At 40.9% G+C, this 16,488-nt stretch overlaps 2 protein-coding genes across 2 annotated transcripts; both read right to left on the reverse strand.

The window, feature by feature from the left end:
* Positions 1 to 6,819: 6,819 nt before the first annotated feature.
* LOC138875369 (protein gar2-like) lies at positions 6,820 to 7,737 on the reverse strand. The gene has a single exon (XM_070154194.1). The coding sequence runs from the start codon at positions 7,735 to 7,737 to the stop codon at positions 6,820 to 6,822; it is 918 nt and encodes a 305-aa protein (XP_070010295.1).
* A 1,028-nt stretch (positions 7,738 to 8,765) lies between these two features.
* On the reverse strand, positions 8,766 to 9,820 carry LOC138875370 (uncharacterized mitochondrial protein AtMg00820-like). Its single transcript, XM_070154195.1, has 3 exons — positions 9,497 to 9,820; positions 8,838 to 8,917; positions 8,766 to 8,781 (listed from the first exon to the last, which is right to left on the reverse strand). Exons 1-3 carry the CDS (start codon positions 9,818 to 9,820, stop codon positions 8,766 to 8,768), a joined length of 420 nt encoding a protein of 139 aa, XP_070010296.1.
* Between the last annotated feature and the right edge of the window lie 6,668 nt (positions 9,821 to 16,488).

Genomic DNA, 16,488 nt, shown 5'->3' on the forward strand with positions numbered 1-16,488 from the left:
CATTATTTCATCACATCAATGATTTCACAACTTTCACATATTTTTATTTCAATAGTGATTTCGATCACTTTTCCACCCTTATTACCTCGGCCACCCTTATTACCTCGGCCACCCTTTTCACCACAACCCATACCTTATAACTTCGTGTTGCGGCGCGCAACCCGATCCCACCGGACAATCACATTTCACACGACAACAACAACAATTCACAAAGAATTTTCATAAACGTCAATACCATTTCCATCATATGCAATAGCCCGTATATAACTTAAGTCACAACGATAATTACCTGCGACAAGTCACGTATGATATTACCACAGTTGTTTCAATTGCATCAATTACGATTTCTTTCCATCATTTGTTACACAGCTCTTACCACATAAACACATTCACACACACATTTGGTTTGTTGCCATTTACTTACACCCTTATATTGGGAGACTTAACCAACAACATTCAAGGCATATTAATCACAAGAATTCGCAAATAGTCCACATAAGTAACACATACCAATTACTCGTACACCAAACAAGGTGACTTTACAAAGGTTAAAGTTAGCAATACATACCTGGAGTCGAATTTCCACTTTTTTTCTTCTATTTCCAATTCACCAACAACCTAGTACCGTCAATCTAGTTCACAAGTTAACACATATAACTTAGAATTGATGTTCACAAACTCAGCCCGAACTTACTTAGGTTATCAACCCCTCTTTTGCAAATCTTTAGTTCTACCCAATTCCTCTTACTAGATTCTAGGTTTTAAAGGACATGCATGTGTATCTCAACTTCCATTTTCAAGAATTAATGCATGAGAATCCCCCTTTTTGTTTAAAGCTGAAAACAATGAAAAAGGGTTGGGGATTTTACTTGCAAGAACGGAGATGAAGACAATTACTTGAAATTCCCCGGCCCGAGTGACTTTAAAGAATCAAATTGATGAAGGTAGGACTTTATCTCTCAAGAATTCTCTCTTCCCTCTCTCTAGTTTTGTTCAGAAAATATGTTAAAATAAGGGGTTGGGGTGTTTTATGGAAGAAGGGGTCAGATTTAAAATTTAGAAAAATAGGAGCCCGAGTTAGGTATGCGATCGCACTTTGCGATCGCAGAGTGGAAATGCCGTCCGCAGAATGGACCGCAAAAGTGCTCCCAAAATCTGAACACACTGCATGGGTATGTGGCAGAAATGCGGTCCGCATACCCATTATGCGGTCACATAGTGCACCGCAGAACTGCCCCTCACAAAATCCCAAGGGAAATATGCGATGACTATGCGGTACGCATATCCGTTATGCGATCGCATATTGGACCGCATATTTAACCTCCAATTCGACCAACACACTGACTCACTTTGCGGTGATTATGCAGTCCGCATATCTGTTATGCGACTGCATTCTAGACCACAAAATTGCATTTTCTGGAAAACAATATTTCTTGACTTTTTATAACATAGATCAGTACCAAAAGGGTCCGAACCGCGACTCGCTTAATTTTATACATTCCTAACATATATTCGGGACTTGGCACCACGAGCTACCCGGTTTTGAATACAAGTTTTCACGGTGCCTTACATCCTCCCACACTTAAAATCATTCGTCCTCGAATGAGGATTTTGGAAATCGGTTGGTTTTGAAAACATGATATGCAAACTCCCAATTTTTGAATTTTTTTTTGTGCCAGAGTTCCCTTTGTAATTAGACTTATCTACCTGTCAGAGAGCCACCAAAACATTATTTCCAAGCACCATTACGCTATCCCTATTATCCCTACAACTGGTATACAATTCATTACCTCAACACCTGCACATAATTTGGCCACTTCAATGAGTTCCATACAGTTCAACCACTCCAATACACTATACGTATTCCAATTAATCATTACCAATCTACACTGCCTTTAATCATTCACTTATCACATGAGTTCTTACAAAACTTTCATTTACCAAAAAGGGGCTTGCGCATGACTTAATTAATCACAACACATACAATTCTTGCACAACTTGAGGAGTTATAATAGTACAACATTTAGGGAAAAATATGGGGTGTCTTTGCACCAGATTGAACACAACATCAGTTTACTTAGAGACAAGAGTTCGCATGATCACTACTAGACTTGTTCAAACAGATGGGGATATTTTTATTTCATTTCACTTTCCGCTTCCCACGTGGCTTCCTTGACTTGTTGACTTTGCCATAGCACTTTAACTGAAGCAACTTCCTTGTTTCTCAATTTGCGGACATGCCTATCAAGAATAGTGACCGGAATTTCTTCATATGATAACTCTTCATTGAACTCGATAGCCTCGATTGGCACGATGGTGGATGGGTCTCCATCCACTTTCTTTAACATAGACACATGGAACACTGGGTGCACTAATGACATTTCAGGGGGCAATTCCAGTCTATAGGCCACCTGTCCTATCCTTTGAGTGACCCGATACGGCCCAACATATCTAGGACTCAACTTCCCTTTCTTCCCAAATCGCATGACTCCCTTCATAGGAGATACCCTCAAGAACACCCAATCATCTACTTGGAATTCCAATTTTCTTCGACGAATGTCCGCATAAGATTTCTGGCGACTCTGAGCAGCTTTCAGCCTTTCCTGAATGATTTTAAATTTTTCCATAGCCTGGTGCACGAGATCTGGCCCTAACAATTCTGCTTCACCCACTTCGAACCATCCGATCGGAGACCTACATCTCCCCCCGTACAATGCCTCAAATGGGGCCATCTGAATGCTAACATGAAAGCTGTTATTGTAAGCAAATTCTATAAGTGGCAAGTGATCATCCCAATTACCTTTGAAATCCAAGACACAAGACCGTAACATATCTTCAAGCGTCTGAATAGTCCGCTCCGCTTGACCATCAGTATGCGGATGGAAAGCCGTGCTGAGATTCACCTGAGTACCGAAACCTTGCTGAAATTTCTTCCAAAAATTAGTTGTGAACTGGGCCCCTCGATCTGAGATAATAGAAAGTGGAGTGCCATGAAGCCTTACTATTTCCTTGATATACAATTGAGCATATTGTTCCGCAGTATCCATGGACTTGACTAGCAAGAAGTGAGCTGATTTGGTGAGTCGATCCACTATTACCCAAATTGAGTCGAACTTGCACTGAGTGCGAGCTAACCCTACCACGAAATCCATGTTGATCATCTCCTATTTCCACATTGGTATTTCCATAAGCTGAGTTAACTCACCATGCCGCTGGTGCTCAGCTTTTACTTGCTGACAATTCGAACATTTAGATACAAAGTCCGCCACACCCCTCTTCATACCGTTCCACCAATAAATTTCCTTGAGATCACGGTACATTTTCGTAGAACCTGGGTGATCAGAATACCTGGAATTATGAGCCTCCGCCATTAGCCTCCCCCGAAGATTATCCACATCTGGAACACATAGCCTACCTTGACATCGTAATACACCATCCTCACCACCGAGTGAAAATGTCGAAGTCTTGTTATTCAAAACTGCCTCCTTCATCTGTGCTAATGCTGGATCAATGAGCTACTTTTCCTTGACTTCCGCTACTAGTGACGATTCTGCTCCATTACGCATCATAACCTTCCCCTCGTCTGAGGTCAAAATACGAACCCCCAGACTGGCCAATTGATAAACCTCCCGAGCCAAAGGCCTCTGATCCGCTCCCAAATGAGCCAAACTACCCATGGACTTTCGACTGAGAGCGTCGGCCACCACATTCGCCTTCCTTGGATGGTATAAAATATCCATATCATAATCCTTGATCAATTCTAACCACCACCGCTACCTTAAATTCAACTCCTTTTGCTTGAACAAATATTGGAGACTCTTGTGGTCTGAGAACACATCCACATGGACCCCATAAAGATAATGCCGCCATATTTTCAAGGCAAATACAACTGCCGCAAGCTCCAAATCATGCGTCGGATAATTCTTCTCGTGATTCTTGAGTTACCTTGAAGCATACGCTATAACATTCCCATGTTGCATCAACACACACCCCAAACCGACCCTGGAGGCATCGCAATAAACCACAAATCCTTCCGTGCCTTCCGGCAAGGTCAATATCGGCGCCGAGGTCAATCTCGACTTCAATTCCTGAAAACTTTTCTCACAAGCGTCGGACCATTGGAACTTAACTACTTTCTACGTCAACTTAGTCAAAGGGGAGGCGAGGGTAGAGAATCCCTCCACAAACCTCTGATAATACCCCGCTAAACCCAAGAAGCTACGGATCTCCGTCGGGGTCATGGGTCTAGGTCAATCTTTTACTACTGCAATCTTCTGGGGATCCACCTGAATCCCTTCACTGGAAACAACATGGCCCAGAAAGGTAACAGACTCCAACCAAAATTCACATTTTGAAAATTTAGCATACAACTGGTGCTGATAAAGGGTCTGCAGAACTGCCCTGAGGTGATCGGCATGATCCTCCCGGCTCCGCGAATAAACAAGGATGTCATCAATGAAAACAATCACAAAGGAGTTTAGAAATGGCTTGAAGACCCGATTCATAAGATCCATGAAAGCTGCCGGGGCGTTGGTTAGCCCAAAATACATGACCAAGAATTCAAAGTGACCATAGCGAGTTCTGAAAGCGGTCTTAGGAATATCCTGTTCTCTGATCTTCAATTGGTGATACCGGGACCGTAGATCAATTTTGGAAAACAACCTCACACCTTGCAAATAGTCTAACAAATCATCTATCTGAGGCAAAGGATATTTATTCTTGATGGTGACCTTATTAAGCTGCCGATAATCAATAAACATCAGAGCGACCCATCCTTCTTTCTAACAAAAAGAACCGGGGCACCCCACGGTGACACGCTTGGCCGTATGGACCCCTTTACGAATAAATCCTTCAGCTGCTCCTTTAACTCCCTTAACTCCGCTGGCGCCATTCTGTATGGTGGAATAGATATCGGTCGCATATCTGGCAATACATCAATCCCGAAATCAATCTCCCTATCTGGCGGGATCCCTGGAAGTTCGTCCGGAAACATTTCAAGAAACTCATTCACGACTGGCACGGACTCGGGACAGACACTTCTGAAGTGGTGTCCACCACCCGGACCAAATGGTAGATACACCCCTTCCTAATCATCTTCGAAGCCTTAAGGTAGGAAATAAACCTACCTTTCGGCACCACACCATTTCCCTTCCACTCAATAACCGGCTCATTAGGGAACTCAAGCCTCATGACTCTCGTTCGGCAGTCAAGTTTAGCAAAGCATGAATAAAGCCAGTCCATTCCCATAATCACATCAAAATCCACCATTTCAAGCTCAATAAGATCGGCCATAGTAGCACGACCACATACCATGACAACACAATTCCTATAAACTCGCGTGGTTGTAATAGAATCACCAACCGGAGTCGATACAGAGAACGGCTCATGAAGCAGTTCGGGTTCTACCCCAAAACTTGAAGCAATGAATGGGGTGACATAAGACAAAGAGGACCCCGGATCAATAAGAGCATAACAATCAATGGCCTGAACAGACAAGATACCTGTAGCAACATCTGGGGAGGCCTCTGCACTCTGGCAACCACTCAAGGTGTAAAACCGGCTGGGTACACCTCTACCACGAGCTCCACCCCTAACTACACCGCGCCCTGCTGGGGCTGGAGGATGCACGGATGATGTGGCAGCTAAAGAACCGGATGACTGAGCAAATCCCCTATCCATGCCCTGACTGGGCGCACGGCAGTCCCGCTAAATATGACCTCTCAACATGCATCTATAACACACCGGAATATCCAAATAACAAGTCTCGGAATGGAACCTCCCACACTTGGGGTATGAAGCCCTCCCATGCTGCTGTGATCTCCCTCCTGGACGATCGAAATGATAGGGTCTCCTACTGTCTGAACCTAATCTCAAGTGACTGCTCTGCTGATAACTGTGCACAGATGGCGGTGCGCTTGCTGAGGATTGGGCATATGACTGGGATGGCCCTGATGGCCCTCTCCCCGGAACTGGTCTCCTTGAGTGACCCGCTGATCGGGCCCTGCTGCTACTCTCCCTTTCTACCTGTATTTTTAAATTCCTAGCCTCTGTGGCCTGAGCGAACCCCACAATCTTCCCATAATTCATATCTGAGTGTAAGGTCGCTGTAGTAGCCTCATTCACCACCAAAGGACTAAGACCCTGAACGAATCGCCGAACTCGAGCATCCATGGTCCACACTAACTGAGGAGCATACTTGGACAACCTCACAAACTCCATGTGGTACTCCCAAACACTCATACTACCCTGCTTGAGGACCTCAAACTCTGTGGCACGGGCCGCCATTGTCTCAGCAGGCAAGAAGTGGTCCATGAATGCATCTACAAACTCATCCCATCTAGCCGGAGGTCTTCCCTCCCAACGGGAATCCTCCCACATCTCGAACCACGAATATTGTGCTCCCCTCAACCTGTATGAATCCAACTCAACCCCTTCCATCTCTGTAGCCTTCATCACTTGAAGGGTCTTATATATTTCATCAAGGAAATCCTGCGGATCGTCCTCTGGATCTATGCCCGTGAACTCTGGAGGGGCCAACCGCAGAAACTAGTTGACTCTGGAGCTGGCAGAATCTCCCTGTCCGCTGGGGGATGCAGGGGCATCATGAGATCTCTGGTCCTGAGTGGCCACTAACTGGGTCAACATATGGATGGCTGCTCTAAGGTCCCCATCAGAAACTTTGGTTTGTTTAGCTTTCACTGCAGATCTTGTCCTCTTGGCTAGTATGGGTTCAGCAGCTACAGGTACAGAGGAGGACTTCTTGGAGGAAGTCTTGGGTTTCTTAGGCTTGTGTGTAGGAACCTCCACTGTTGTACCCCTCTATTGATGGACCAGTTCCATCTCTTCTTCCTCAACAGCCTCTGAGGATTTTGCAACCTTTCCCTTTCCCTTATCCTTTTTCCTTTTCTTGCTTTCTTCTAAAGCCTTTTGTAGATCAGCTTCACTTTGTTTTACCCTACTTCTTGTGGCTCTACCCCTAGGAACTGAATAGGTAGTAGGTTTTGCGGATGAGGCTTTTCTTTTCTTGGATGGCTTGGGAACATTTGGGGTTTTTTGTGTAGTAGCGTTACGTTTCTTTGGGTCATAACTTGCCCCAACCTTTTTTAGTAGGTCAGCCAAGGTTTCTTCAGTAGATGAAACAAGTTCATCTCTTTGTTTGCTTAGATGAACCAACCCCTCAGTTGCTTCCCCTGAATCACTTCCCCCTGACTTCATGCCACTCTCATCTAACCTATCTTGTGCAACCCCACATATAGCAAGAACTGCTCCCTTCCCTTTTCCCCTCTCTTCACCACATGCACCATTTCTCTCTTTTTCTTTTTCAGACTTCTTTTTACCTCCACTCCTACTCATCTCAGGCAACTCAACATCCCTAATGGGTCCAACCAGAACAAACCTAGTTTCTAAGTTTTCAACCACAGAAGAACTTACCTCAGAAGGAGATTCTTGAGTCTTTTCATAGTCAGAAGACCCATGTCCATCTCCCTCAGTCGCGGATTGAAAGGATTCAGACTCAGAGCTAGAATCAGACTTTGGAGCTGGGCTTTCTTTCACTTGGCTAGCTTTCAACCTTTCATTTAAAACCTTCCTCAGAGCCCCAGATGTTATAGTTTTTCGAGCAAGCATTTTCTGCCTTCGAAACCTAGGTTTTGGAGATACATTATGTGGAGTAGATGAGGATGAATTTGAGGGAGATGGTGGTGGAGGAGTTCCAAGATGATCTCGTGGGTTAGACATGATTCTTTGTTTCTTGAGAGAATTTGGGAATTTTGGAGAAAAGGGCAATTAGAATTCAAGAGAAATTTTTGACGGTTATAGAATTATGAAGAAGACTGGAGATGTGTGTGTATTTAAAGCGAATTAGACATTAAATAAGTAACGACAGCTTTTTCAGGGGTCAAATAGAAGTCTAATCAAACTAAAATTCCAGAATTTTAATGATAGATTTGGTTTCCCTAGATATTAGGCAAAAATCACGGTTTAGAGTTTTAGATGGACGGAACTGGTTTAATTCTCAACGGATAGAATTTTCTAGGAACTTGACAAGTATAGGACTTCTACTCATGATTGAATTATTAATCTTTCTAATTGTGCAGAGTATAGAAAACATACCTGAGCTTTCATATGAACCCATACTGATAAACCAGGTTCTTCATATAGAACTCTCTTGAACATGCTTCAAATGCCATAATAGAAAAAATGTTGTAAGAGATCAGTGAGTCATATATACACATGTCACAGGAGTATACTAATTAAAGTATGAAACTGAGTAAGAATTAATCTAGATATTTACACAAGGTTAGAATTCCTAGCCAATTTTTTTGTGCATTCTGAGCTAGATCTATTAGGTGATCTTAATCATCCCTAATTCCAACCTATTCCTCTCAAAGTTTTCTCTACTCAGTGCTTTAGTTAAGATGTCAGCAATTTGCTTATCAGTAGCACAGAATTCTATGGAGATCAAACCTTTCTCATAGTTGTCTCTTAAGAAATGGTGCCTAACATCTATGTGCTTAGTCCTCTTATGATGAACAGGGTTCTTTGTTATACTTATAGCACTAGTGTTATCACAAAATATAGGAATGCAACCAACTTCAATGCCAAAATCTACTAGCTGCTGTTTGATCCATAGCAATTGAGCACAACAAGAGGCAGTAGCAACATACTCAGCTTCAGCAGTAGATAAGGCCACTGAAATTTGCTTTTTAGTAGCCCATGACACTAGACATGAACCAAGGAAGAGTGCCATACCTGAGGTGCTCTTCTTATCCACTAGGAAACCTGCATAATCAGCATCAACATATCCTACTAGATTGAAATTACTACCTTTGGGGTACCAAAGACACAAATCAGTGGTACCTTTCAGATATCTTAGTATCCTCTTGACAGCAGTCAAGTGAGACTCTTTTGGATTTGCCTGAAAATGAGCACAAAGCCCTACACTGAAAACAATGTCAAGTCTGCTGGCAGTAAGATACAAGAGTGAACCAATCATACCCCTATACAACTTTTGATCAACTGATGAACCAGGTTCATCAATGTTTAATTTAGTGGCAGTTGCAATGGGTGTGTCTATTTCTTTTGATTCTTCCATTTTAAACTTTTTGATAAGCTCTTTTGCATACTTTTGCTGATGGATTATGGTTCCATTAGGACTTTGTTTGATCTGCAAGCCTAAGAAGAAGTTAAGTTCACCCATCATACTCATTTCAAACTCACTCCCCATTAATTTTGCAAAGTCCTTACTTAGCTTATCAGTGGTGGCCCTAAAGATTATATCATCAACATATATTTATACCACAAGGAGATCCTTACCTTTTTCCCTAAAGAATAAGGTACTGTCAATTTTACCTCTTTTGTAACCATGCTCCAGTAGAAATTTGGACAGTCGTTCATACTATGCTCTTGGGGCCTGCTTGAGTCCATAGAGAGCCTTGTCTAACTTGTACACATGCTCCGGACATTCTTTGCTCTCAAACCCTGAAGGTTATTTTACAAACACTTCTTCTTTCAGGTAGCCATTCAGGAAGGCACTTTTGACATCCATCTGATGAAGAGTGAATTCCATGTGTGCTGTAAAGGCTATGAGGAGTCCGATTGCCTCTAGTCTTGCAAATGGAGCAAAAGTCTTATCATAATCTATGCCTTCCTCTTGACTGTAACCTTGGACCACCAGTCTTGCCTTGTTTCTTGTAACTGTTCCATCTTCATCAAGTTTGTTTCTGAAGACCCATTTTGTACCAGTAACTGATTTATCCTTGGGTCTTGGAACTAGATGCCAAACTTGACTTCTCTCAAACTGATTGAGTTCATCTTGCATTACATTCACCCAATCTGCATCCTGCAAAGCCTCAACAATATTTTTAGGTTCAATAAGAGATAAAAAGGCATCAAAAGCACACAGATTCTTTAATTATGATCTAGTTTTGACTCCAGATATTGGATAAGTGATAATGTTCTCAATAGGATGAGAACTTTGATACTTGTGAGGTTTTACAACCAGCTGGTTTCTACTAGATGTTTCTCCCATGTTCTGTTGCTAAGGAACAGGGTCATGAACAGGTTCTTTTAGGGGATTTGTTTCAATTCCTCTTTGATCAGTTCCCCCTGTCAGGTTGCCCTAAATGGAAGAACTTGTTCCATCACCTGTTCCTTCTTTTGGTGCCACTTTGACTTGTGCTGAGGCTTCAGTCAAATCCTTTACCAATCCAATGGCTTCATCTTCATGTCCTGTCTCTCAGACAGAATGTTAGTTTCATCAAATACTACATGTACACTTTCTTCTACACACAAAGTTCTTTTATTGAACACTTTATATGCTTTTCTATGTGAAGAATATCCCAAGAATACTCCCTCATCACTTCTAGGATCAAACTTACCTAGGGAGTCTTTTCTATTATTGTGCACAAAGCACTTGCATCCAAATGCCCTAAGATGGGATATATTTGGTTTTCTCCCTTTAAGTAACTCATAGGGAGTCTTCTCTACAAGAGGTCTAGTCATGCATCTATTGATAATGTAACATGCAATGTTTACAGCCTCTGCCCAGAAGCTATGGGGCAGTTTACTAGAAAGAAGCATAGTCCTAGCCATGTCTTCAAGAGTCATGTTCTTTCTTTCAACTACTCCATTTTGTTGAGGGGTCCTAGGGGCAGAGAAGTTATGAACTATACCATTTTCATCACAAAATCCAGCAAACTTAGCATTTTCAAATTCAGTTCCATGATCAGACCTAATTGATGCAAGTTGATTTCCTAATTGTTTCTGAGTTTTTCTAACAAATGCAGTGAACATGTCAAATGCTTCATCTTTAGATATTAGAAATAGTACCCAGGTAAATCTAGAATAATCATCAACAAGTACCATTACATATTTCTTTCCTCCTCTGCTCATGGTTCTCATTGGACCACAGAGATCCATATGGACCAGTTCCAACGACTTGGTTGTGCTTACCATTTTCTTGCTTTTGAAAGATGATCTTACCTACTTCCCCCTTGCATAGGCCTCACAAACTTTGTCTTCTTTTAACTTGATGTTGGGTAACCCTATCACCAAGTCCTTAGAAACCAATTTGTTTAGCTGATTCAGACTGGCATGACCAAGTCTTTTGTGCCACAGGAGGGGATCATTATCCAGCACACTTAGGTAGGTTAGTTCATTTTCTGAGAGAGTAGACAAATCTACAATGTAAATATTGTTAACTCTTTTTCCCTACAAAACAATCTTGTCAGTGGTAAGGTTAATCACAAAGAATTTAGTAGAGGTGAATGCTACAAGGTTACCCCTATCACATAGTTGTCACACACTGATCAGGCAGTATTTCAAGCCATCTATCAAGTAGACATTCTCAATGGAGTGAGAGTCTGTCTTACTTACCTTTCCAACCCCAATGATCTCACCTTTCTTCCCATTTCCAATGGAGACATTGCCTCCCCTTAAGTCCTCAAGTGAAAGGAACTAGTTCTTGCTTCCAGTCATATGTTTTGAGCAGCCACTATCCATGTACCATATTTGGCTACTTCCCTTCACTTGGACCTGCAAAAAGAAAGCAGGGGTTAGTCTTAGGAACCCAAACTAGTTTGGGTCCCTTTCTATGGGCAAAGGGATAAATCAGATTCCTTCTAGCCCACCCAGGCAGACTATTTTTTTCTTGAACAAAAGTTTTGTTCTTTTGACTGGCCTTTTCTTTTGCATTACATTCCTTTTTGTAATGGCCAGTCTTGCCACAGTGTGTGCAAATTTTGTTCTCAGGAAGAGTGAGGTACTTGCTTTTAGGATCCCACTTAGGTGCTTGAGTCCCATAACCAAGTCCTCTTTTGTTGCTACTATGATGTTCTTGTAGCCATGAGAGTGCATCAGAAGCCTTGTTCCATTTGCAAGTTCTTTCTAGTTCATGTTTTACCTTCCCTAGATCTTCTTTTAATACTCTTATCTGCTCATCTTTCCTGTGCAACTCATCCTTCATTTTTCCTAATTTTTCTTCTAGGGTGAGATGTGTGTGATCAACTTTCTTCTTTCCTGTTCCTAGTTTTAGTTTTAAGTTCTTAGACCTAAGTTCTAGGACACTAGTGTCAAGTTCAAGAACCTGGTTCTTCAACTCAGTATTTTCACTTTCACTCTCATTAGCCCTAGACTCTAGATTTTTGCACTTGGCTTTTAGGATCATACATTCCCTAGACAGCTCTTCCTTCTCATTGTTAATTATCTCAGACTCATCAATGAAGTCTAGTAGTAGCTCAGACAACCTTTCTTTAGACATGAATTTAATCTTGTCTTTAAGATGAAGAATACTTACATCTTATTCATCATCTGATTCTTCGATGGCCATAAGTGCTTGTTCATCTCCAGCTTCATCTTCTGAGTCCTCATTTGATGTTTCTCCCCAGGAAACAACCATAGCCTTTGTTGATCCTTTGTTCCTTTTTGGTTGAACCTGTTCCTTCTTCCTGTTCCTTCGTTCAGCCCTTTCCTTCTTCCACTCAATTTCCCATTGAGGGCAATTCTTGATCATGTGATCAGTCTTACGACACTTGTAGCAACCCTTATTGGCCTGTTTCTCAGAAGCCCTTGGTTTGTTGAAGGTTGTATCTCTTGAAGAACCCTTTCCTCTCATTGGGTACTTTTTGAAATCTCTTGTGATCATAGCCATTTCATCATCCTCCAAATCTGAACCTTCAGCAATTCTGAGAGCCAGACTTCTTTCCTTCTTTGGTGCATCCATTTTCATGGTTTGCCTTCTCAGTTCATAGGCAATAAGGTTTCCAATTAGTTCATCCAGCTTGAGGGTAGCAATGTTCTTTGATTCCTGAATAGCAGTGATTTTGCTTTCCCAAAAGACTGGCAGAACCCTTGTCAAAATCTTCTCAACTTTGTCTTCTTCAAAAATAATACTTCCAAGAGACTTAAGTTTATTTGTCAGTGTGGTGAACCTTGTATACATCTTTTGGATGGTTTCTCCTTCCTTCATGGTGAAATTCTTATACTGAGAATACAGCAGTGTTCCTTTGGACCTCTTCACTTGAGGTGTTCTTTCATGTGCCACTTGCAAAGTGTCATAGATTTCCTTAGCAGTGGTACAACTTTGAATTCTACTGTACTCATCTGGACCTAGTCCACACACAAGCCATTTCTTGGCCTTGGCATTCTTCTCCCACTTCTTCAGGTCTTCAGCAGTGCAGTCAGCTCTTGTCTTTGGTACATCCACTCCTTCAGCATTCTTCTTAGTAGTTGCTAGAGGAACATCTGTGACTATGTCCCAGAGTTCATAGTATTCTCCTATGATGTGATATCTCATCCTGTTCTTCCACCAAGAATAGTACTGACCATTGAAAAGTGGAGGTCTAGCAGTGGATTGCCCTTCCCAGTTCCCAGGTGGTGCACTCATGTTGATCTTTTCCTAAGGTGTTAGTCTCTTCAAGGATAACCCGCTCTGATACCAATTGATGTTCTAAATGTCAATACCACACAAGAGGGGGAGGGGGTTAATTTGTGTGGTACCCAATTTTTGCTCTAGAAGAACCTGGTTCTTCTAGGTTTTTAACTACTACTGTTTGCGGAATAAAAAGTACATAAAATAAAGAACATAGGGATTTTTATGTGGAAAACACCTGGCTCAAAAGGTGAAAAAACCACGACCTACTACTCAGTAGGATTTTCCCAAACTTGCACTAAAATCACTGAGCCAAAATAGCATTTACAAAAATTCTTTGTGAACCTAAGGATTAACTCTAATCCCTTGTAGCACACAGCCTCAACTATTGCGACAACTTCATGTGAGCTTATAACTTGAACACTCAAAGTACCTAATACAATTGCTTCTATGAAAGATGAAAGGTACAACTTAAAACCACCTACTACAATTGAACTTAGAATAAGAAAAAACACAATAGAACTGGTTCTTCTATCTCGTTCAAGTAGCTTCAGGAGTGCACACTCAAATCTCACATAAATTGCTTGCAAAATCGCTTGTTCTTTTGCTTTCAATTTAGTTTAACTTTTGCGTTTGTGGAATACCTGTAAAAGAGAACAATCACTGTTATTTAATAGGTTAGAAATCAGAGTTTGATTGGGAGTCAATTTCTGATCTTCTATCGTAGTTGAGTCCTTGAAGGTATCAAACTCTAACACTCTCTTTATCCGGATTGTGTTCTCTTCATATAAGGAGACTTTCTCCCCTTATCCAATATGCAACCTTTTCGATCAGATCAGGAGATATTGCTGCTTGATCAGTAGGACTTATCTCTTTCACGTGCATCTCATATGCGTAGGTTGATCATGAAAGTGCTTCACAAGATGGACCTGGTCCATGACTGAGTTCATTTGTCATTCTTCAAAACTTCACATGTTCTTGGGCCAACAACTTCCCTTATAAACCGTAAGAGCTTGCTTTTGAAGGGATCACTCTTAGTGTTATGACCGGAACCGCTCCTCCCCGCCCCATCGAAGCCGACCTTGCCCCTCTGCGTTGTTTGATTTGCGGGAGAGCCAGGAGGAACTGGACCTCGTCCATTTGCATTATTGGAAACACCCGACAACGCCTATTTTCTTTCTATCATAACCTTATATTGCTATGTGAGATGGCCTATAATGACCTCTTGTTGCTCATGTAGGACCCTTACCACTTCAATAACATTCTCCTCTTCAGCATCATTGGGAGACGCCTCCTGAACATGTCGCAGGTACCACCTGCCATGGACCAGCGTAGCATTATTTCCCTTATTGCGGGTGTCACTGATTGAATCCTCGTGCTGAGGCTGGTCTCAAATGGCCTCAAGATTGTATGTGTTATTAACACCATTATTTGTTATTTTCTATGATTTTTTGCTTAGAACAAATAATCAAAACACGTTAGTAAAAAAGTCAAGGACCAACTTAATTACACGACTGTCAAGGCCTCGTGGTGGGCGTCAGACTATTTACCCGTAAAATGGTACAATTGAATTTATATGTGGTTTCTAGACAAGTGAATTAATTTGATCCTAAAATAATAAAAGAATTGAAGAAATATGCAATACTTAGCCTTGAGATGAAGATGAAATAGAAGAAACAGTAATTCTGAAAGCGAAGCTTCTGGGCACAACAATAATGAAATCAAAAAGTAAGAAGTAAAATTGTATAAAGCTTTAAATTGATTATAGTGTAAGTTTGCCAGAATATTCGTGTCCTTTACAATGACAACAGAGCTCACTATTTATAGTTTCACCTTGGGAACAAGGTCCTAGGATCATGCCATTCTTTAATGTAAATTATGAGGGTCATTGAAGAATGTGTAACAGTGTGCATAAATGACAAATTCTTTGTAACAGACAGTGTACGAATGCTGTTGAATATTCTCCATTAATGCTACCAGGTGGTAGGTATTTATTGCATATTTATGAGCATCATTCTTTCCGGTAACAAATAGAACACTTGTCTTCGGTTTTAGCTATCCCATATTTTTACCCTATACATTGACTGTATTCGTTTGTGCAACAACTACAACTAAGGCAAAATACAGAAATGCAGAAAAATATAATGCTCTCAATAAGAGTTGAACTCAAGACCTCCACTTACTAAGCAAGTGGTATAACCAACTAAGTGACAAGGGCTTGTTGCTTTCTTATTTCAATTCAAAACAATTGATCTCTTATTTCAATACTTTCAGGTGGATTTACTATAAAATTCAAATATAGCTATGAATGGTAATTTTCTAAAAATATAGTTATGAATAATAAATATAATATATATTTGTTGTATCGCGTAATTTTCTTTAATAAATTAGGCTAATCCTTAGACTTGGCATTCTATTGATAGACACATTAAAAAGGCTTGGGCCAATAAATTTGCTATGTATAGTGTATAGTCGAGTTTTTACCTCAAATGATACCATAAGGTTTGTTGTTAATTTCATTTCCGGTCCTATAATATTATATTTAACATATTTAATTCTTTAAGTTTTTGAAAAACTTTAGCACTTTCGGTCCTGATAAAGGAAATTCGAATAGAGCACTTAAAATCAAACTATAACATATCGCATAGTTCATGGACAAATTTGACCCGTTTCTTGTATAAAAACTCATGTGTTTTTACCATTAATCAATAAGAGCAAATCTAGGCAATTTCTATAACAATGAATAGAGATCTAATCCTTTTTTTTGGTCAAAAGGAAGAGCATATATTATAGATAAAAGGTGCTAGTACATCAAAGTGGATGCAACCTAGGCATCATAGTAGCTGGATTAGAAGACATAATAGAAACAGGTGTCCCCGCGTGAGTAACACTACTAGGTTCTAAGCTAGAAGTAGATATGACATTAGTATTACAAACACTAGTTATAGTAAGGAGTAATTGTGTTGAAGCAGATACAAGTCTCCGTTGTTGATTGCCATGTTGATGTTGCTGTAGATAAGGTAAAACAAAAGGTGGTGATTGCGCAAAAAGTGTGTAGGGAGACTCTGCATTCCTGGATCGTGTAACGACCCGACCAGTTATTTTTAGAATTTATGCCT

This window comes from Nicotiana sylvestris, chromosome 8 (assembly GCF_000393655.2).
Source record: "Nicotiana sylvestris chromosome 8, ASM39365v2, whole genome shotgun sequence".
Lineage (NCBI taxonomy): Eukaryota > Viridiplantae > Streptophyta > Magnoliopsida > Solanales > Solanaceae > Nicotiana > Nicotiana sylvestris.

Excerpts from the sequence above, each read along its gene's own strand:
- LOC138875369 (XM_070154194.1), bottom strand. The coding sequence starts at position 7,737 with ATGTCTAACCCACGAGATCATCTTGGAACTCCTCCACCACCATCTCCC.
- LOC138875370 (XM_070154195.1), bottom strand. The coding sequence starts at position 9,820 with ATGCAAGATGAACTCAATCAGTTTGAGAGAAGTCAAGTTTGGCATCTA. Across the intron at positions 8,918-9,496 it reads ACCTGAAAGAAGAAGTGTTT|GCAAATCCAAAAGAGTCTCA; the intron begins GTAAAATAACCT and ends GCTCATTTTCAG.